This window comes from Ptychodera flava, chromosome 10, assembly GCF_041260155.1.
Source record: "Ptychodera flava strain L36383 chromosome 10, AS_Pfla_20210202, whole genome shotgun sequence".
Lineage (NCBI taxonomy): Eukaryota > Metazoa > Hemichordata > Enteropneusta > Ptychoderidae > Ptychodera > Ptychodera flava.
This window is the reverse complement of record NC_091937.1, coordinates 15,401,949-15,424,500: the sequence shown is the minus strand read 5'-3', so window position 1 is coordinate 15,424,500 and position 22,552 is coordinate 15,401,949. Positions and strand designations below refer to the sequence as shown.

The 22,552-nt window shown below is 40.5% G+C and overlaps 2 protein-coding genes across 4 annotated transcripts in view; one reads left to right on the top strand and one right to left on the bottom strand.

Moving 5' to 3' along the window:
- LOC139142102 (xaa-Pro aminopeptidase 1-like) overlaps nucleotides 1-20,322 on the bottom strand; it is a 28,768-nt gene extending 8,446 nt beyond the window's left edge. For 2 of the 3 annotated variants that reach the window (XM_070711923.1, XM_070711924.1), the window contains exons 1-12: nucleotides 19,950-20,255; nucleotides 12,991-13,136; nucleotides 12,016-12,126; nucleotides 11,327-11,390; nucleotides 10,720-10,824; nucleotides 9,771-9,878; nucleotides 7,486-7,638; nucleotides 6,517-6,612; nucleotides 4,722-4,803; nucleotides 3,877-4,114; nucleotides 1,657-1,743; nucleotides 790-902 (exon numbers count right to left, since the gene is read on the bottom strand). In XM_070711923.1, coding sequence (XP_070568024.1) covers nucleotides 790-902; nucleotides 1,657-1,743; nucleotides 3,877-4,114; nucleotides 4,722-4,803; nucleotides 6,517-6,612; nucleotides 7,486-7,638; nucleotides 9,771-9,878; nucleotides 10,720-10,824; nucleotides 11,327-11,390; nucleotides 12,016-12,126; nucleotides 12,991-13,136; nucleotides 19,950-19,992 — 1,346 coding nt within the window. In that variant the 5' untranslated portion in view covers nucleotides 19,993-20,255. Of the gene's footprint in view, nucleotides 1-789; nucleotides 903-1,656; nucleotides 1,744-3,876; nucleotides 4,115-4,721; nucleotides 4,804-6,516; nucleotides 6,613-7,485; nucleotides 7,639-9,770; nucleotides 9,879-10,719; nucleotides 10,825-11,326; nucleotides 11,391-12,015; nucleotides 12,127-12,990; nucleotides 13,137-19,949 lie in introns of all 3 variants that reach the window. The other variant, XM_070711921.1, reaches the window with a different exon arrangement.
- Nucleotides 16,404-17,207, top strand: LOC139142108 (sperm-specific H1/protamine-like protein type 2). The gene has a single exon (XM_070711931.1). The coding sequence runs from the start codon at nucleotides 16,458-16,460 to the stop codon at nucleotides 17,034-17,036; it is 579 nt and encodes a 192-aa protein (XP_070568032.1). The 5' UTR covers nucleotides 16,404-16,457; the 3' UTR covers nucleotides 17,037-17,207.
- Nucleotides 20,323-22,552: the final 2,230 nt, after the last annotated feature.

The following is a 22,552-nucleotide window of genomic DNA, read 5'->3' as shown; positions in this document are numbered from 1 at the left end:
TTCACCATCAAAACCTGGTTAACTTTAAGAGCCTGTTTATGGAGGTGAGCTACATCAAGCATTCAAACGACTTGAAGGGCGAACGTATCAACCTATTGACAGAGGCGATTTGGTTCCCGGAAAGAGTTGTCGGCTGATTCGTAGAAGTGGAAATTGGTCTCTCAGTGGCGAGAAACCAGTCGCTTGGCTTGTCTCGTCAGAGCAGTTACTATCCGGCCAAGCAGGTGAGACGCTTACCCCACGATCTGAGCACCAGCGCACCACCCAGCCTTACAGTCTGCTGAAGTTCATTCCTTTAATTTATTCTGTTTTGATATTTTTGTGCCCACAAACTTAAAGCAACAAGGAACCCTGAACAGTAGCAATGTGATACGGAAACGTGTGGACGAAAATCCATTTTTTGTTAATCCTCCATGGAGATTGTCAAACTAGTCTCCCCTGAAGTGTAAAGTGACTTGAACCAAAGGCGTGATGGACAAATGTTTATGAAGGAAATTAAAAATCTCGAAATACCGAACCCGATAAAAGTAATTTTTTTATATTCTGTGCAGATCGTGAAGGCTGATAATGGATTCCTACCATATTACATTGAGCGGAGCAAAGTTGTCACTTGTCTGCTTGTAGACTTACATAATAGTTTGATGTTGTTACCGTGCGCCCAGAGGCTTTGGATTTTGAGTAGGAAATGAGGGCGTACAAACTCGGCACAGGTTACAAAACCGCGGAAAATTCTACCCCCTGAGTAATTTACCAGACAATTACTTATCAGCTACTAATAACAAATCTTACTGTCTGAAGGACACAAGTTTAGCATCAGCTGACAGTTCCGTCACGTATTGTCCATTTTTGATGGCGTTTTCCATCCAGTGTAAGAACTCGATCTTTGCAATGGCATCTTGAATCTGTCAACAGCAAGAGAGCGAAAGCATGTGTTCGATGTCTCCAAATTTATAAAATGGTCAACAAAATCACTATTGTACCTCATGTGTATTTAATTATCATATTCAAGCCTGAACTTAATAATATAGCAAGAACTTCAAAAGACGGAGCGAATGTTGCACGAAATATCATGAGAGGGGCGGGGACAGTTGTTCAGATATTCGACGTGTAGTTGCAACAAATAGATAAGGGGAGCTATAGCTGACTGACGCTAGGTGCTACCCTGGGCTGCGTGGAGTTTGGTCGTTCTTGACAACGGAGGAAACGTCATCACTAAGCACATAAACCCATTCACATCATCATTATCGCTGAGTAAATGAATAATGTTCTATTCTAACTAAGCTGACATCGAAACAATCCAAAATCCATGTTCCGTTTTAAATACTGTAAATTTTGATATTTTTCTATTGTTTGATAATGTTCCTCTCTAAGAATACAAACTTGATTTAAACCAGAATGACATTAAAAACCAAGTATTTTACTCATTAATGCTGCAGTATTATCCTGAAAACTGTACAACAATTAGTAATTTGACTGTATACGTTGCACTAATGCTTGCATCGCCACATAATTTACAGTGAATAATCACAAAATGTACTTCGTTTTGGAAAAACACAAATTTATAAAATATCATCAAAAGTATTAAGTACTAAACTGCTTGGCGTTTTCATTCTCGCCACACATATAAGATTTTTTGAAACTTTTCTTTGCACTTACGTTTCCTTCCTTCATGCCCGCGATTTCGTTTTCGTTTTTCACCGCCTTCATGATTCTGATAGGCACAGCTTCCGCGTAATGTTTGTCCTAAGAGACGAAAAAAAGGTAAACCAGAGTCTACGTCACATCCAATGCGTTACCAGTCATCCATTTTAAAACTTCAAGTAAACAAGGAAATCGGCACGACTGAAATACTTCATTTGTATGAACTCGGGAAATATCACCACTGAATTCAAAACCCCTGGAACTTTTTAACCATTAACAGAGTTTGATTATGTCGGGCAATGATTCAATAATAGTAAGTGAGTGTAAGTTCACGGCGTCAGTTTCATCGGATGAATTTTGTCGCTGTTCCTTCAGTTTAAGGGCTGCCATCGTCATGTCTGCGCATGTTCGACTTTCTTATTAGTGAAAAATACGTCTCATTTGGTTGAAGACAATAAAAATAACTGAACATAGAGTGTACAGTGTGTGGCATGGCTGAAATTTCGTTGAAATTTCGCCCGCCTTTTATGTAAATTTGTACAACTCTTGTCGACGTGTATGACCTTTGACCTAAGTATTGACGACTGTGGCCCTTTAATTGTTCTATTCAGCGATGTTTGATTACATTTTTTGCTCACGTGTTGACACACGTGGGCATATGTCGCAGCGATGTCTGTCTGTCTGTGTGTCTGTCTGTCTGTCTGTGTGTCTGTCTGTCTGTGTGCTCAATATCTCAAAAACGGCTCATCAGATCAGAATCAAATCTGGTACATAGATTCAGTTTGCAAATGGCAAGAACTGATTAGTTTTTGGTGGGTGTGGCTTGCTTACTTTTTGCTCATTTGCATAATTAATGATTTTAGAAAAAAACCCGGATATATATTGACAACGACTGCACACAATTTGATGAGATTTGCTACAAATGTTGATCTTACCAAGATATATCAGCTGTGAAAGATATTAAGGGGTGACATAAAAGATAATGGATAATTTGCATATTTAATAACTTTCCTAATTAGGGATATATATCTGATTTGATTTGATCAAAATTGACAAAACTTGGTATGTATATTGAAAATACTATGATTTAACATTATTGAAAGTCATAAGCATTTTTACTTCATCAAACTCTTAATTTGCATATTTAATGAACTTTTGAAATTAGGGATATTTAGTTGAATTGACTTGACCAAAATTGATGAAACTTGCTATGTACATTATGATATAACATTGTTGAAAGTCATTAAGCAGTTCTACTTCAGCCGATTCCTTATTTACATATTTAATAAACCTGAATGGACTTTACCAAAATTGATGAAACTTGCTATGTACATTGAAGATACTATGATATAACATTGTTGAAAGTCATTAAGCAGTTCTACTTCAGCTGATTCCTTATTTACATATTTAATAAACTTTCCTAATTAGATATATAAATCTGAATGGACTTTACCAAAATTAATGAAACTTGCTATGTACATTGAAGGTACTGTGATATAACTTTGTTGAAAGTCGTTAAGCAGTTTTACTTCAGCCAATTCCTTATTTCCATATTTAATGAACTTCACTAATTAGGGATATATATCTGAATTGATTCGACCGAAGTTGATGAATCTTGCAACATATATTGAAGATACTATAAAACAACATTATTAAAAGTCATGAAACTTTTTTACTTCAGCCAATTCCTAATTTGCATATATAATGAACTTTCCTAATTAGGGATATTTATCTGTATTTACTAGACCAAATTTGACAAAACTTGCTATGTACATTAAAGATACTATGATACAGCATTGAAAGTCATTAAGCATTTTTACTTTAGCCGATTCCGTATCTGCAAATTTAATGATTTTTCCTAATTAAGGATATTTATCTGTCTTGACTAGACCAAAGTTGACGAACTGCTTTGTACATTAAAGATACTATGATATGACATTATTGAAAGTCATTTAACATTTTTAATTCAGCCTATTAATATTTACATATTTAATGAGAACATTTCAGTCAATTCCTTATTTGCATATTTTAATGAACTTTCCTGATTGGGGATATATACTTGGATTTAAAATTAATCTGTGGTGAATATTATTCATTATGTTGATCATAACACTTTAAATGAAGTTGCAAACATGTGGCAAAGGTTCAAATTTACACATAACTGCAACATATAATTAAACACGTGAGCATTTTCAGTTCATATCAGCGGATTTTATTTGATAAAAGACTACAAACCTCGTCGACGCTGTCGTAGATACCGTAGCTTGCGGAGTCACTGATCCACACTTTGTTGATGCCTGATCCGCTGGCTTGGGTCTTCAGTTCGTCGAGGAAATCGTCGTACTCTAGAATGTCCAAGCACTGGTTGTTGTTCTCGGCGCTTGCGCACACGCTTGTCTGGTCGTTTTGTTTGAGATGTTCCTTTACGTCGGCGACATTGGTGACAAGTTTGTCCACACTCTTGATATAAAGACTAAGTACCACAGGAGAGATTACGCAATATACGAAGATGTTAAGGTAGAAAGCACCTCGGCGACAGATATTCGGACTCGATATTTTATGATTCTTTTCTGATCTACCACTTATTGCAGCTCATTTTACTGCTCTTAGAGTAAAAAAATTCACTATCGTAGTTTTTTCGAAAATCGAAAATTGTACATTTCCTCGTAGAGCTAAACACAGCGATGGCGGCCATTTTGAAATTCAAACATCGACAAATATTAAGTAATTTGTTTTGCTAGTACCAAACCCCTGATTTTTTTGGTAAGAGAATGGTTGAACGTTTCATTGAGGACAGTTTGAGCAAAAGTTCAAGTCTTTTGCAATTGGTTCACGAAACAATTAAATTTTGAGTTAGGCACAGGACCAGAGAGGATAATACAGAAAATATCTGCTCTGTCTCGCAGTTTGGATTATATCATTTTCGTGTCGCATCTAAAGCTTACACTATAACTATTGTGTGCATTTGACCGTTGGTGACGTTTCCCATGTGACTGCCACACCGTTGTTTGTTTGTTTGATGCCATATTTTTTATGTGAACGGCGACAGCCAAGGCAAGGAAAACGAAATAGACACTTACATTGTCTTGTCTTTTTTGATGATTGTATAGGCGAAGAACACGGGGTTGTACGGGATGTCAGCACCTCTCAAGTTGAAAAACCCTGAAACAAGATTGAAATGAGATCGTCAAGTCAACGTCAATCGTCATTTATGATGAAAACGAACTGACGTGAATGTATAATTTTTGTTCGTATCACCATTTCTGAAGTTGAACTAAAGAGTGCACAAATCGAATTAATTGTGCGGTGTCAGGGGTACCTAAGAAAGTGTAGCTTTTGAATGAAAACGATAGCTTTGACACCGTGCAGGATAGCTTGGGTAGGGAAACGATAGTTGCTGGAATGGAATCCGTAAGTTTGGTCATCTAAAACGATAGCTTTGAACATATTTTGATGTTGAGGGCATAAAACAAGATGGCTGACAGCAAAAGCAGTGGTAGCGGCGGTAAATATTTTACCCGTTTTCGACAAAAAATCAGCAAGTTGTGTTGTGTAAGATGCTGCGTTCAGTGACGTTCAGGTTCGATTACACTTCTGTAAAGTTTCTGCCCCCATTTTACAAAACTTGCAGAGAAATCTCCGTTCCCGTTTTCGAACTGAACAGGCTATTAGGACGTCCTATTCTAATACATGTAAATGGATTGTGTATGTGATAGTGTATAAAAAGTGCTCGTGCATACATGAAAGGTAGAGAAGATAACTATTCATCTTATCTGAAGCTAACTTTGAAATCTTGGTAATGTCTTAACTCTGGAAAACAGACATTGCCAACACTAACGACTACGTCTTTACACTATCATATACATTCTAATCCCTGTACATGTATTAGAATAGGACGTCCTGATAGCCTGTTCACTTCGAAAACGGGAACGGTGATTTCTCTGCAAGTTTTGTAAAATGGGCGCAGAAACTTTACAGAAGTGTAATCGAGCCTGAACCTCACTGAACGCGGCATCTTACACAACAGAATTTGGTGATTTTGTTGAGAAAAGGGGTAAAATACTTACCGCTGCTACCACTGCTTTTGCTGTCAGCCATCTTGTTTTATGCCCTCAACATCAAAATATGTTCAAAGCTATCGTTTTAGATGACCAAACTTACGGATTCCATTCCACCAACTATCGTTTCCCTACCCAAGCTATCCTGCACGGTGTCAAAGCTATCGTTTTCATTCAAAAGCTACACTTTCTTAGGTACCCTGGGTGTATTCGGTCGTCCTTACTCTCTGCTACTTCAGTACACAGAATCTATTAAACCTTTCGTCAGAAATCCAGTTCGTCAGGATGTAGTCGCTGAACAAAGACAAGCATGATTGAAACTAAAAAATTCAGGCAAGGCAGAGCAACACCCTATGTATGGTATTTTTTTTCGAATTTGTAATCAGAACACCTTAAGTGGTTTGAATTGAAACACAGTTTTCAAAGGAACGTTTTGCTGTACTTTTGATAAAATTTTCATTTTTGTACTGTAAGAAATATATTTCATTTTTTCCAATTTGAGTATGTAGTATCTTGTCAGCCAAACACGCCGACACTACGCAGTGTTACTATTGACGAAATCAATTTTCTTTCGCTTATGTAAAATACAGTTGCCGACAATGGCATTATACATTACATGGTGTCACTCAGGATGTGTTGAAAGATTGAAGACTGCGCGCCTTGACTTTGGGAGCACAGCACGAAATTGTATTTTAAAAATAGAATGGCGTTTATCAGAAAATACATTATCAGTTACTACTAATGCTAATGAATGCCGAAAATCTTTTTTAGATGCTCTAGCAATATAATGCGAACGTATGCTTTGATGAATACGTACATGCCGTATCGTCCAAGGCGTGTAATACCATCATATCTGTGCTGGCTTCTTCCATTTTACCGCGAACTTCGGTGACCTTGTCCCACCATTCCTGTCCTGTGAGAGAGAAAAGGCAGTTATAAAGCACTGTGCTCAATGATAGCGTCATCTTTCGCCGCTGCCTTTTTTCGGCGCCCCAATCCTATCGAAGATTTCGCCCTGGAAAAATGTCACGATTTAGTCGTATCAACAAGACTGTAAAATGGAACGGTTACTTAAAATAGATGATTGAACAAAGTAATGAACACAATTGAAGTGTTCTTGCTATCTCTTTTACTGGCAGAGCTGTGGTTTTTGACCTTATGATGCTAGGGAAACTTGCCATGTTTAAGTTTGACGGAGGCGTATAAATAGAATCGTTCTAACGTGCGCGTTTATGAATATCGTCCGGTCCGCAAAGCTTGGTCAGGACACGGTCACTCCACTTTTGTGGAGCACGGTCACTCCACTTTTGTGGAGTGACCGTGATCAGGGCGACGTATCGAGGAGATTCCCTGTCTGAATAAACGCCCTTTGCTAGCGAAGTTCGTATTTTTGAAGACAATAAATGCATGCCAATGAAACTTGCATTCTACAAACAACTTTCCCGCCATGAATAGTTCTCCTTGAAATTTTGGAATATCGTATTATTGGCTCAACACGCCTCTCTGACCAAGTATTAAAAACGCCAAGGATGTCCGACGATGAATATACTGTATGTTAATTTGTACAGTTGCACACCTTATCCTTGAACAATTCAACATTACATTATCGGTTGCCTGCGCACCCACAGCGCTGTAATTCGGTACAGGTTTTTGCCGTGCTTCAAGTTCACAAACCTGACACCGGAATATCCACCACACGAGGGCGCCCCTTTCTCCCACTTCTTGTGAGAATGACTGTAGGCAGGCGACCTCGAGGGACAAATCTCCCAGTCGAGTGTGTACAAACCTGTCCACTGGATGTCCATAATCATCAACGGTTCATTTGTGCACGGTGGGCGATCTGTGGTCCACACAATATCTATAAGGTTGTCTTCGTGTGGATACATTTCTATGTGTTTTCCTGACTTTTCGAAAGCATCTTTGTACGAATTGTAGGTACCTGTTGGTTGAGGAGGTAAATTTGATTTAGCATACTGAACACATGTCACTATGGATTCCGTGCAAAAATTATGTTTTAAATTACGGAGCAGCACACGCTTAAAATGGGTCCGCATCACATTTCCTTTAAGGGTGCGTCGGCGACAGATATTAGGACACTTAATGAAACTTTTGCAATATGGATCAGAATTGACCTTCATATTTCGAAGATTTAACTTTATAGAAAAATCCACAACAATTTCATTTGCAGATTCGACCATTAACAGGAACACGGGGATGACTGAAGTTTGAGTAAATTGATTTAATTACCGAATAAATTGCTGTTTTGATACGTACTGTTTGCGAGAGTAAAGCACAGAATTTGAAACGTCATTTTTACTATTTAAATATGTACGCTTGCGTTTTTGATGCATGGTAACGGTTTATGAAATTGCAACATCGTGTCAACATGCCTAACTAGCCTTCTCACGGGCAAGCAGTCTAGTCAGGTCTCTGCCCGCGCCCTGGGTCTCTGCTGACTGATTCGGCCTTGCAAAACTGGAAGAAATTGGCAAAAAATGTCGGCAAAATAAACATGTTTGGTCAGATCGAAAGATGGAACCAGAAAATGAGTGACACGCGACTACTGCACCACGACGAGGAGGCAGACTCTGTCTACAGTTTCTCTCGAAAACACCAACGTCGCCACTGTGTGATGATCAACTTCGCTAGCCAGCGGTGTTTCCTCGGGCAACACCGACCTACCAACACCCTGGCCGTGCGGACCCCACGATTTGTAATGTGAACCGGGCCATAGTCCCCCCGCAAGGAAATAACTTAGATCTGTTAGCATTCATTGATAATCTATATCCTTCAGGTCAAATATGCATTTTTCGGAAACAAAGAAAAACGGCAGTCTCCATCATTAATGGCATGGCATGGTCTCATTTACGACCCGTCGATCGACGCGCTGACATGGCCATGCAAGACCAGACTGAGGGGCAAGACAGTTGCCGAACTTCTGCAGTGGTGGATGATACTGAAGTGGGCAAAGCTTTCAAATAAATATAGCGTGCAGATACCTCGCCTTTTAAAATGAAAAATGTAACAACATACAACGGGGAGAGGATTGCGGAAACGCTGTCAGGCACGCGGTGAACACAACCAGATCGGTGTACCTGGTCTGATCGAACGTACACAGTAGGTGCCACACGGCGCGGCACTGACATACATGTATATGGGTGAGAAAATCAATCACACGATCTTTTGTAGAGCTGTACTTTATCATATCGATATACTTATATTTCTGAAACATTGTGATGCTACCAAAGTTAGGCAAACGCAAAGTTTACAATGAATTATCATTATATATGTCCAGTTCTGTCAGCGTAACAACATCGCCCCTCCAACGTGCACTCCAGTGCGACGTCATCACTCTTGGTTGTACTTGTCACGTGCACAGCAGAAAACGCCAATGTTTTTGTTTTGAAAGTTTGTTTACAAAACAGCTTTTCTAGGCGGCCGCAACGTATCAAAATGAACGTATTTGTGTGTCGGGATTGGTAAGAGGCTTAGCTAAGAAGAGTACTTCAACGTAGTATGGTCTATTTGCTTTAGTTTTACGAAAAAAAATCGACAATTTTGATCCATATTGCAACTTTAATGAAACTTTTACATTTATGCCTTTTGTGGTCTACCACTTGTTGGGGGCTAATTTTGAAGCTCATGTAGTGAAGAAATATTTCACTTGCTTATCTTTGTGAAAATCGGACAGTGAATTTCCCAAGTAAAGTTAACACAGACATGGCGGCCATTTTGAATACAAAGGGTCTGTTAACATTTGATAATTTGTTTCTCTGGTACTAGTGCTCGGCGACCCTACCTTTTATTTCGAAAGGTAACGATTTAAATGTTCCTTGCAGGAAGTAAGTCTTTCAAGGCGCTATGATGGTACCAGACTTAAGGCGTCGCACATCCTAAATTTATCCAAAACGAGGGCCTCGTTTGAGTAAAATGTAAGTTTGGGAGGTTAAGGCATAAACGTGCTTGGTTCTGCACTATTGATCTATTGACAATATGCATATCTATTGATTGTAGAAATCGTGTGATATTAACTGCAAATTGATCAAAAACCGCGACGACAACATTACTTACTGAGTGACAACAGAGTTGGGTCAAAGGCCACTTTGCTTGGATCGCCGGCAGTTCCAGATGGTAGAACATCAATCAACCATTCTGATTGGCTGGGTGTTCCCGTTTCACCTGGAAACGAAAACAAAAGGTTTCTGAATCACTAATTTGAGTTGCTATGGACCTATCGGTGTTGCCTGCGTTTTTAAAAGAAACGTTGCTGGGTAAGTCCAGAGACACGGGTAGGACATACGAGCTTCGCAAACGTTCATTTCTGCTAAACTAGTTTTTGTATCCGGGCACTTTTTTGGTAATGTGGAATGCGCGTCAGGCACAGATAGTCGGACTCTCAAATATCAGATTACCACTTGTGGTGGCTTATTTTAAAGAGCTTGGAGTAACACGAGTTTTCTATGTCTTAGCTTTCGCAAAAATCGAAATCCCCCGTTAACACAGCCTGGCGCCATTTTGAATTTCAAATATCGGTAAATGTCAAGTAATTTTTTTATCTAGCACCAAACTTTGCACGGCGACCCCAAATTTTTATTCTTGATCTGGTTAAAGAATAGTCGAAAGTTGAAAATTTGAGCAAAAAGTTTAAGTCTTTCACTTTTGAGGCGCCAACTACCTTAAGTTACCTTCAAACGACAATATGACTAACGTAATTGTAGTCACTGAAATAATTATGCGTACACAAATTTTGAACGCAAAGAAAATCTTTTGAAAATGGGAGATATTATGATATCAAGAGATCAGACAGACGCGCAACTCATCAGCCGTTCAGACAAAATTGCCATATCGTTCATGACACAATCCACGGATCTTCAGCAATTCTCATGCTACATGTACCCCGTCTAACACTGTGGCTGTGCTTGGAGGGACCATGGTCGCTTCAACTCCGGTGAGGGCGCTATACGCAGAAAGGTTGGCACCTCAGAGTATAATAAATGCATGTTTTGAATTGATATCCTACCACTGCGCATAAGAATCCAACCGCAGTCTAGTTGTTGCTCGGCTTGTAGGAAATATCGTCCATCGGTCCACACCGCTGACTCATTGTGTGTCACAATAGCAAGACCTGACCGAAGAAATAAAAGAGCATGTTACTTATATATTAACATTTTATTAGCACTCAAAATACACTATCAGAGAGTGTTGTAAGGTACAGTGCTCTTTATAGTACATATCGGCTGACGTAGAATACCGGCCGTCCGATCCAACTTTTTCCCGAGGACGTTGATTTCTGGAATAGTATAATCGAAGTAGTATAATCGAAAGATAAAGGTACTGTACCTTCTAATTTGAAATAACAAAGCCGGGAAAGCATACTTTCCTTTTGATTTGCATTGTAATTGGCGAGGCTGGCACCTTCACAGAGCAAACTGTTTAAGGTCTACAGGAAGGCGCCCTACACATGTTTTCTCTTTTATTTCTAATTACATGTAAAGTCGTACAAATGTAGGTTTAACACTCCGGAGTAGGCCGGTGAGTAACAATGTACAAGCGAGTGTCCACTAGCACGGTGGTTCACGTACAATAACGGTAAGCTTACCACTTGACAGTCGACTCTGCCAACTCACCTGCAGATCCGGTTAGTCCTGATATCCAAGGCCTTCTCTTATGACAGGATGCGATATATTCACTCTGTGTGGAAAGGCAGAGAAAATGGGTGACAAACATAGAAAGAAGGTATTATTACAAATGTAGTAGACGGCTCCAGGTAGAACGAAGTGATATAATAAAGGGACTATGGTTGTGCAAAATGAGAGCCTGGTGTTGATGGCGGTTCCTTGGACAGACGACAGTGCTGTACCATTTTTCGTTAGTGCTCGGGACGTCTGACTTTCATCCCAAGGAATTTGTCTCTGAATTTGTCTCTTACACTTTATTTGTAATACATTGAAACAATATTAAAGTACACTTTTTCAGTCCGCTGGGGACTTAATTTGTTCCAAAACAGGCAAGTGACCAAGCTTCGTTTATTTTTAAAGGTATTAAAATAAATGAACTTCCAAGCAGACTAAATCAGTGTAAATTTGTCAATCGCTTCCTTGGATTATGAACGAAGTTGCGCTTTGAACTGGATCTCACAACAACGGTGCCATAGTAGACATTCACATTCAAGGTCTGTCGGTCGTTCTTTGAAGTGAAAATAAATAAGATTGTTCTATCGCGGCAACTAAAAAAAGAACACAGTTAATTGAAAAGTTCTACTACAAACTCCGTTTCATTGATTCAACTTCGAGCAACTTAGAACATATGTACTTACATTGTGCGAGTCTTCAGACGGAACGATGTAAGCCAGGGCGTTAATCTTCTCCATCTCCACTCTAAGTGCCGCCACTCGTTCAGTCGTTAAGATTGTTGTTGCCGGATATTTCTGTGGTCCACAGATCAAAATAAAATGTACAAAATGGTGAGCCTTAATTTGGGAGAGTTGAGAACCATGGTGCGTGTGGCGCAACAGGTCGCCTGCTGTATCTAAAGTATTTTGACTTAAAGAATAGACTATAGAAAAAGTTTTAGGGTCTGTGCCTGAAGTTGACGACTTTTGTACCCGTCCCCGAAAAAGTTCGCTGATGAATTCTGTAACCCTGCATCGACAACGATTGTGACAGTTGTCCAAGTGTTAGAAAACGCCACCGTTTATTCTAACACAGTGGACGGGAGGACTGTGACTCCATACAACTCAATAGACAGTAGAGGGGAGGTCTCCCCCTCTACTGTCTATGGCACAACAGAGTATTGCTGACCGCTCATGGGGATAGAAGGGAGAGTTTCTACCTCCATGGACTTTCGAAGGTAACCAAAGCGTCAAGATTTGATACCCTTTACAGGGAAGTGGTCGTCGGAACAGCGCATGTGCGACTTTCTTGTTTACAAACAATGCAGTTCATGCACTATATGTAGATGCATCATGTCAACATAGCTGCAACATTTAAATTTCACGATGTACATTATGACAAACATGTTTTAACTTTCATCAATCGCCAACGTAGCTTGGATACAGTGTTTACATCGGTCGTAGGGGTCCCTAGCGACCTTTGAGAGCAGACGATCCCCTCCCTTTCACGTGTGACCTTTAACGCTGACGATGGAACAATCGTAGGGAAACGAAAGAAGAGGTCTCAGTTTTTCGCCCCCTACCTTTGCACTATTTTGCTATAATTTGTATTAAACTCAGAGAATATGGAGACTTTCATATACTGCTTGTCAATTGGGGATAAATAAACCTCCAGCTTACCGGATTGTCTGGGTCGGTGCAATCTCTCTGAGTGTCCGGAATGTCTTCGAGATTCCCCGCCCGACGGCTTCTCTTGATACTGGCACTCTTGAATTGCATTGATCCCTCCGGAATAGCGCTTGGCAAAGCATCGCACATGGACAACACTGTTGCGAAAAAACACGAATAAATCAATATTGCCACGGTGTTGGAAAACGCTTTTGAGTGCCCTATCTATAAGTGAATTTTTTTTATCGAAAATTGGATGTTCATACAAAATTTTCCGGGAGCTTGACAAATGATCATAGGAACTGATTTTAGGATAGGGCTGTCAATTTTGTCACCATGCACCCGTTAGTCGCAACATACGCATCCCCGCTCTCCAGTTGATTGCCCGAAATGATTAATTTATCTATGTAAACACAATAAATTGAAGAAGTGTTGTACATAAATACTAGCAGTTAGATTAAGTTTTAATCGCCGCCTCAACCGTCTGTCACGGCGTAAGATCGTCGTAAGTGAAGAGTAGACTGGAAGATCGAAGGCGCCCTCTATCTTTGAGTCCAGATGACGAGGTGGGTAGTAACTTAATACACCCCACCCCACACTGTAAATTTCATTACCAAGACGGTAGATTACGGTTTTTTTCAACTTCTCGACCATGCTTTAAATCACGAAGCTATAAACACTAAGAATTCGAAACTAACGAAAGCCTGCTGCAAAGGGATGTTGGACTATTAAACTTGTAACTTGTGCTCAATTTTCAATACGATTGTATGAACGGCAAAATTCTTGTTAAGCAACGACTACGCATTGAACCATACGTAGTAGATATATAAATAATAATAAAAATAATAACAAGTCGTAAGTTTACTGATAGGTGGAGCTGTTCTGTGCGTGTGTGTGTGTTTCGCTTGTTTGAGAAAGTTACCTCTTATAAACAAAACGACAACCAACAAAAGCATATATACGTGTAGGCCCTACTAGTATTCAGATGATGATCAGAATGGATAATGTATCGATGAAAAACTGCATCTCGAATTATATGGACACTGTGTAAGGTGTATTATCCTGTGAACCAACCACAGGTTCATGTCCTTTTCTGTCTTAGAGAGGAATAAATTATGGAGTCTCGCTTCTGTCTCAATCATGAAACGTACAACATGGAGGGAAAGAAAGGATTCCTGTGTACAACCATGGAGCTAAAACAGTTAGCTCCATGGTACAACCATGGAGGTAGTACAACCATGCAGGTAAAACAAGATTACTTCCAAAGTTTCGTCAAGTGCTCATATTTGTCTGACTGCGCACAGTCAAGAGGGACTGTGGACTGCGTAATAACGCCCCCTTTCTAACGTAACAAAGGACACATGTCATATACCTAAGGAAATAAATGTCTCGAGATAGGGTAAACTTCAGTAAACTTCTCCGGTGCCATATTTGGCACAAATAAAGCATCGTAGTGGAACTGGGATAATCGGTGGCTATGCCAACATTTGATTGACAACGAACACAGAAGCTCGGTTTCTGTGGCGTCCCCATTCACACCTATGTTTTCTCCGAAGTTCGTCAAGTTGCTATATACATAGATGTTGCTGGTGTAAAGACAACAAGCAACTGTGCATATCTGCTCGCAGCAGCAATGATCGTCTTTGGGTTCACCGTCCTAATGCTCGCAATTATCGTAGCCGTAGAAGTAGCAATCCAGATAATGACATAGAATTCCAAATAAAATTGCAACAGAGTGCATTTGAATCCCTCTTTGTTGGGGAAACGTAAAAGAGATCAGAGAATCAAACGGCCCCCTCTTGGGGCCACCCTTATTCACCAAACTCCAAGCCGTGCTAGACTCGGTACAAAGGCACGGCATTACCTTGGAGCATACCTCCATATTGCAACACACTGACCATGTAGCCGACAATTAGATGCAAATGATATGCAGTTAAGGTCTCCTCAACTAACTTTCAGCTGGTTGTTCACTTTCTACTATTTTTATAGTATTTTATACAAAGACACAGACTTATTCTACCTGCAACTTAAAACTGATAGTGATTTTGTAGCTCATTCTTTACCATTCGTGTTCGTGTCGGCTACATGGACGATCTGCCCATATTGCAACACTGACCGTGTTTGGCACACTATGCAAAATGCTTGATATACGTTCAGTCATAGACAGTACAGAAACTGTTTCTGTACTGTCTATGGTTCAGTATATATTTGCTTATATACATGGAGGTATACGGAAAACCATGTACGTAATTTTGTTCGTGTATGTGGAATATATCAATACGTTGATATCCGTAACGTATATCCATGGATGTAAAATCTATTTTTACATCCATGGTATATCTATGCAGAACAGAGCATACGTAACAGACCTTTGTATACATATTTGCAGAATGATCTGTATAGTATATCGAGCATTTTGCCTCGTGGCAAGAATTCGGGTAGTCACATATAGCCTGCCTGCGTGATGTTATAGTTTACCACTGAATTTTGTTCTAGAATTCGACGATAATAAAGCATATTGTACACAAAGTATGTTTTGTATGGGTAATACCTATTTCAACCATGGAGGAACCAATAAGATATTTGGTACCAATAAGATATTTGGTACCTCCATGTTTCAAGCGTGGAGCTATTTCTATGTTTCAACGTACTTTATGGAGAATATATGTTAAACATGTGTTTTCTGGCGCACAATTAATAAAAATACTATCACCAGTTGAGGATATTTTCCCTTAAAAGTCGAATTTTACAATTGAAATGCCATTTCACAATTTCATCGTTAGTCTCATCATGGATGTACAAAATTTGTACATCCACGGTCTTATTGCTGTACAGTATTTGCATTTCCCCTTTATGGACGATGTAGCATGTAGTGTTGAAACCTGACTCTTGTCGCTCGTCGTAGAGGGCTACGCATGGCGTGTGGCATGCCCTGGAAAGAAACCTGCATACCTTCACGAATGTGCTTTTTTAAAGGGCAAGTGAGATGACCTACGGGTCAAAACAAATCGCCAATACAACCATAATTACATGTAAAATGTTGCAAATTCACTGAGGCAAGTATTTCATGATTGGAAAGACGAAAAAGCAACAAAGAGATTGATGATATAGACACAGAGATCACCGTTGTCGACTCTACCTTATAGAGCAAAATTGCCGAACACTTGCAAATTACAGAAGAAACTGCTTATAACTCGTGATAAGGGTAAAGCGTAGAAAACAGTCTTCCGATTGGTGGAAAAGAAACTTTTCTGAGATAAATATTTGAGGGGAAAAATGGGATTCTTTTGAAGGCAAAGACACAAAAACGATGGCGACGCTTACACTGAGAGCTACATCGTTGACACCTATGTTTTCTTCGACGTTCGTTAAGCTTTCATAAAGCCGGCGTCCAAACAGCTGTCCATCATTCACAGACAAGTGTCTGAACGTTGTATTACCTTGCATAGGCATTCGTTCTTCACTACCTTGCAGAAATCATGGCAGAAACCGCTCCAGCAAAGAAACCCAGGGCAGCTCCTACCCATCCAAAGACCATCGACATGGTTGTTGAGGCCATCAAGTCTTTGAAAGACAAGAAAGGTAGCTCCGTCCAGGCCATCAAAACCTACATCACTTCTCACTATCCTACTGTCAGCGAGTCTCACCTGACCTCCAGCCTTCGTCGTGCTCTCAAGTCCGGTCTTGAATCTGGTGTCCTGGTTCGTCCGAAGGGGTCAACGGCCACCGGCGTCACCGGGCGTCTTCGTGTCGGCAAGCTGCCCGAGAAACCAAAGAAGAAGAAGCCGGCCAAGAAAGCTGCTCCAAAGAAGAAGCCAGCTAAGAAACCCAAAGACAAGAAGCCGAAAGAGAAGAAAGTGACCAAGACGAAAAAAGCCAAATCAACTCCCAAGAAAACCGCCAAGAAAACTCCGAAGAAGGACAGCAAGCCCAAGAAGCCAGCCAAGAAGGCGACAAAGAAACCAGTCAAGAAAGCAACAAAGAAACCAGTCGCCAAGAAGTCACCAAAGAAGACATCCAAACCGAAGAAACCCAAGACAAAGGCTGAGAAGAAATAAATATCAGCTAAACTACAAAACCCAAACCAAACGGCCCTTTTCAGGGCCACCACATCCTCCGAAAGAGTATACCTAACTGGTTTGTCTGAGCCGTGCTTCTGTCCACGGCATGCCAAGTAATGCAGTAGACTGAAATAATAATGAACAATGATGCAAAATCTAAATTGCCACTGTCTCACGGAATTTATATATATGTGTCCTCAGTTCCTTTTTTTCAAACTATCAAATAAACTGATAACAACATAATGACTATATACTTCCAAAACTTTCCAAAATATTAACTCTTCAAAAAAATACAGCGCAATCAACACATCCGGTAATTTATGATGAAATCTGTGCCATATGTCTTAAAATATAAGGTATAGGCTTAAAGGTACAAAGTCGGCCATTTTTCATGAATTTTGCTTGATACTAAATACTACTTACTTACATGACCCTAGTTTTAGACACGATACATTAAACCGTCGCTAAAACGATGGCCAATGACCAAATGGCCGACTTTGCCCCTTTCACCATTCTCTTTTTGTATTTAAAGGTGTTGACGCTTAATCTTCATGTGATATAGTGCAATAAGTGTATTATCCGAAACGTGTTTTCTGTTATTATGGGCCGCAATGTATAAAGGATAGGACTTACGGGTAAACACTTCCAAAATCTTTGTTGGTTGTTATTTATATTAAAACTTTACATCGTGTAGTTCACATCAAATGATAATGCTTGATATACAACAATATATACACATATACTGATTCTGTACATGTGTCAAATACATTCAGTATACAGTACGTATGCTAATAAAATGCAAAACTACAGTGTACACTTAGTGTGCAAACATCTGCATTACGTATACTCATGATCTGCATAGAATACGCTACGCATATCAACGTATTGGAATGTTCCATATACAAAGATATACGCTGCATATGCAATTAGTATTCTGTTCCATATACATCAATATACGTAAATATGCTAAGCGCATATCAAGCATTTTGTCTAGTGATATTCTACATATAAATCTACATTCGTTTTACAATCTTGTCTGACAACAAGTACTATTTTTCGGCAATTTTCTTTCCGTAATAATACACAAACGACCAATAACTATGAGCAAACGACCGGTGGCACGTCGCTAGAGGGCGTTTGGCTACGCTCGCCGACTGACTCAAAAATGGGGGTGGTGTTCACTGAAGAGTACAGACAAAGATTGGTTAGTTCTTTTTATGCCTTTGGAGTTAAATATGTGATAATTTTGCCCTAAAAGGTGCATACTAGAACCAGTTTGGTCAGCAAGATATTTTATGACTGTTACAAAACTACTAACATATATGCATTTCCGCGAGTCACAACAGTTATCGTGTGGGTACTACGAGACTGTGATGTGGGGTAATGGGGAATTTTGAAGTTTCCGCGGCATCTGTCCATGGTGAACTGCCAACGCAAAACCTTTTGAGCATTGTGATGTGAAAACATATAATACCGATTCTTTGTCAAGTGAAAGCGTGACTTCGTGGCGGTCTCAAGGTCGACTAAACGCTACCGTGGAAAATATTATTCCAATCCACTACTAAGCCCCATTACTTCCACACTCACTGTTACACGCCCTTGAAGTGTTTGCGATAAGAGTAGTAAAACTTTACCTCTAAAGCACTGTATGCGATGGTTACAGAACCAATCTATGAGCCAATTAAAAGTATTTGAGTGACCTTTGGCCTACGTATCTCAAGCTTACTAAGATTCGGCCTGCGGCTCAAGGCTATCTTCTTCGAAGATAACGCCACTACGATTGAAATGATAAATACACGCCCCTCAAATAAACAGGGCGCTTTAAAACTGATTGCCGGAAAAGTGTGGTGTTTTACTGGCTTGTGCACTCGGGCCTAGGGTTACAATGAGAGCATATAATGCTGTTTATGGCAAATTGCTTGACTGTATCGCTTCTGTGTTCAGACGAAGTTTTGTCTCTGCGGGTAGCAGCTCTGCATGGTTTATCAACTTGGCACGTATATGAATGTGTCGAAACAGTGCTGCGAGAGAGGGAGAGAGAGAGAGATTAACGCGCTATTTGATCTGCAGGCTCATGCGTGCTATCGGACGACAGATGCCCCGTATCTTCTTTCAAAAGCGTCTATTTAATATCGTTCAGTGCACGACTGAAAGTCATACCTCCCGAAGACCACATATCGCGTAATCTTCTGCACGATGTTCCACATGTGACCTACTCCATAGTTTGTCCCTTTTCATCGTAGATGAACTTGAATCAAAAAATGACATTATTTATCTCTACAATTATCCCTATCTCTTGAGCTTTCCTATTAAAACTTTGTCTTTCTATTTGTTGTTTTCCTGACCAGGTCACTCTATGTCGAACAGAGACATCTGTTCTCCCGCGAAGAGTTCGTAAAATCTGAGCGTGAAACCCTAGTACTACTCCTAATCGCAGGGCGCCAGAGCAGAAACCGAAGAGCGCAGAGCATGGCGTAGACAAATACTAGCGTTAAGAGTAAGACTTTCTTAAAGTTTGCTTTTAAAACCTGCAATGCGCAAACGAGCACAGGGTTGATATCACGATTGCTATTAAGTAACCGAACGCGTAACTGGGACCAAAGAGCCACACATAATCAACGGGATACGCGATTGCTTGTCTCACGCATTATATAGCTCCTGATTTTTTGTGTTGGACTGACTGAAAGCTGTCTCATTTCAACCTTCGCGAGGAACTGAGCCGGGACATATCATGATTTCTAATTCTGAATGCGATGAGCGACAACATTCAATCGAGTGAAAGGCGTACACTATACTATAGCACTAAAGAGGAATCTTTCTCAAACTAGAACCATGGTCTACAGACTATATATGACTGCCATCCATGATCCCCGGTCGCGTCAATATTATTCAAGGGAAATATTTTCTTACCGATTGCCACGAAGCTCGCCAACAGCAGGGTTTTCTCAACCATGGTTCAAACAGCACGGAAAACTAGGGTCTCCCTACGACTGGCTTCTGCGAATGATGCGAATTCACAAAGGAAATTTCCGGGATACTGAGCACAACTTGAATCTACGTCGGTTCTAAACAAAGTCGTGACGTTTCGTTTTCCCGCAAATGTGACGGCGTTGTGTTCAGTGGTTGGCAAGCAATCCGCCCCACTTTTCTGCACATGCACGCACGCTCTCCGGCTGGGATAACTTGACCGCTTGGCGTCGGGTGCTATTAGAATGTTCAATCGGGATAATTTGCATGATGCCGCCGTCACCGGGTTATCGCCAGCGAATCAACGATGCATAACGACGGTTGACCTTTGGCCCTGGGCAGAATCCTTGCTGGCCCGGTGACCTCTCCCATTCAGTCCGGAATGAACTTTCATTCACACAACCATGCATTTACATGATGAATGTTATGAGTATGCTGTCTCGATGAAAACGTACGTTCCATTGAAGGAACGTCTTCATAATGTCTTACAGACGTTTATTTTCACCCTTCATCAGTTTTATCTCGGAGGTACTCGCTATGACTTCAGTAACTTCGTGCAAGAATCGCAAAGCTTGCAGACAAACCAGTGATACCGTATTCAGGTTCTTATAGAACGGTTTATCATCATTGAATACTGGGCAGGAACTGGTCTGTACGTCTCTTTTCTCTGGTTGTAAATCCTTTGTACTTCGCATAAAAGCCTGACCGTATTTCCTGTACGGTTCATCTTTTGGCCCTGGAAACTCAAGCTTCGAGCGCACTCACATTTACTACTTCTGCAAACAGGCTAAGGTCATGATGAACTTAACTGCTTCTCCCAAGACCTTCTTAAATTTACTCTCCAGGGAGGCACCATTGGACCGTGGGGTGCACAGAATGAGAACGCGCAATTTTCTTGCCTTCGAAAATTTAGTGCATGTATAGCTGAGCGCTATGTTTTTTTGTTAAACAAAAAAACTTTCTAAATTTTTAAAAGAATTTCAACCATTTACCAACTAGGCACACTTGCCCACAGTTTTACACACGGTTGTAGCACCGGCGCTAATATCAAGATCTTGAATGGGCTGATCAGACAACACAACGTTGCAGTCTGGTGTTTGCGTGGACGCCCTGTCACTTTGAGGACGGAAAACCATATATTTTTATCTTCTAATTTATCAGCTAGGATTGGTCAGGTCTCGACTCAAGTAACTGATAATAACATTGTAAAGGATGATTTAAGTCTCTGTGATTAATTTATGGTCCATTTGGTGATATAAGTAGCCAGATTAATGTAACGCGTGATCATAGATCGTGGAAAAAGAGTTTTGTAGAGTTTATCGCGAACACGGTGTCGCATAAACGAGTTTACAGATTGTCTTCTGCACTCAGAAGTTCTAAGGGGCTCCTCATCCGGCAAACTGAACAGTACAAACGAAATCGTGGACCGTGCTCGGAAATTACGGTCTCTTGGAAATCTCTTGGAAATTTCTAATTTTGCTTACCGAGCAGGATTCCCTTGGCATGTGATCGTAAACAGATGTGTTGTGTTATGAGATTTGTTTTTTTGTTTATGATGATATCAGGTCACGGATGCAGTTGAAGAACCCATCCGTGGTAAGATACTACAGTCGGAAGGAGTAACGCAGAGGAAACGAGGATATCATGAGCTGCTCCTGTCCATCAGTGTGAATGCATTGCAGATCTCGCTGGTGGCAAGTTGCGACCTGGACCGACACGCACAAATAGGGGCAAATACATGCTGTAATTGCCGGTATACTGGGCTTGAAGAAAAACCGGACCGCATCAAGACCGCTTTCCGTGTTCAAGTTCGACGTCCGAACAGCAAGTCTATGATAGTTCTATCATGCTAGTACGTCACTGACCTGAATGGGACAAGTTTCTCACTAATAGAAAACGTGGGCCTAATTCAACGTAAACGCTACAAGCGAATGTCTAAAACGACCATTCTATCAGAGGTAAGCTATTACATGTAGACTCATTGCACACACACACATCCCTCCGATACAGAAATACACGAAGAACGTATGTAGTGTAATACTAAACACATCGCCTTCTGCAGTGTTCAAGGTCATTCGATATGCATAGCTCGTTTTTCATAATGTAAGAGTTGTCAACCAGGTCTATCAAATTTCTGACAGCGGTCAATCTCGCCCTGGTGTATATAATATTATGAGTCATAATTGATGACAAGTTATTGATGTTATAGGGATCATATCGCTATTAAATTTAGGAGTGGGTCAAGCATAATTATTTTGTATGACATTTGCATGTCTTGTGGGTACCGGTCACAAACTAGAAGTGTGGCAGGAAACGACCCTCTCCTAGTACAGGTCCGACTTTTGATGACAAAACCAACTGGAAAATCGTCCTTCAAACCCCCAACGCACTCCAAGAGTGTAGTGTTACACGCATCGACGTTCTCACAAGAGTAAATCATCCAGGGTATGGTGTAAGGTGTCCTTTGGAATTGACGTCACAGCAGGACGTTTTCCCTGAAACGAGTCTCATATTGCGCGACATACATGTGTCTGTGAAATACCGCG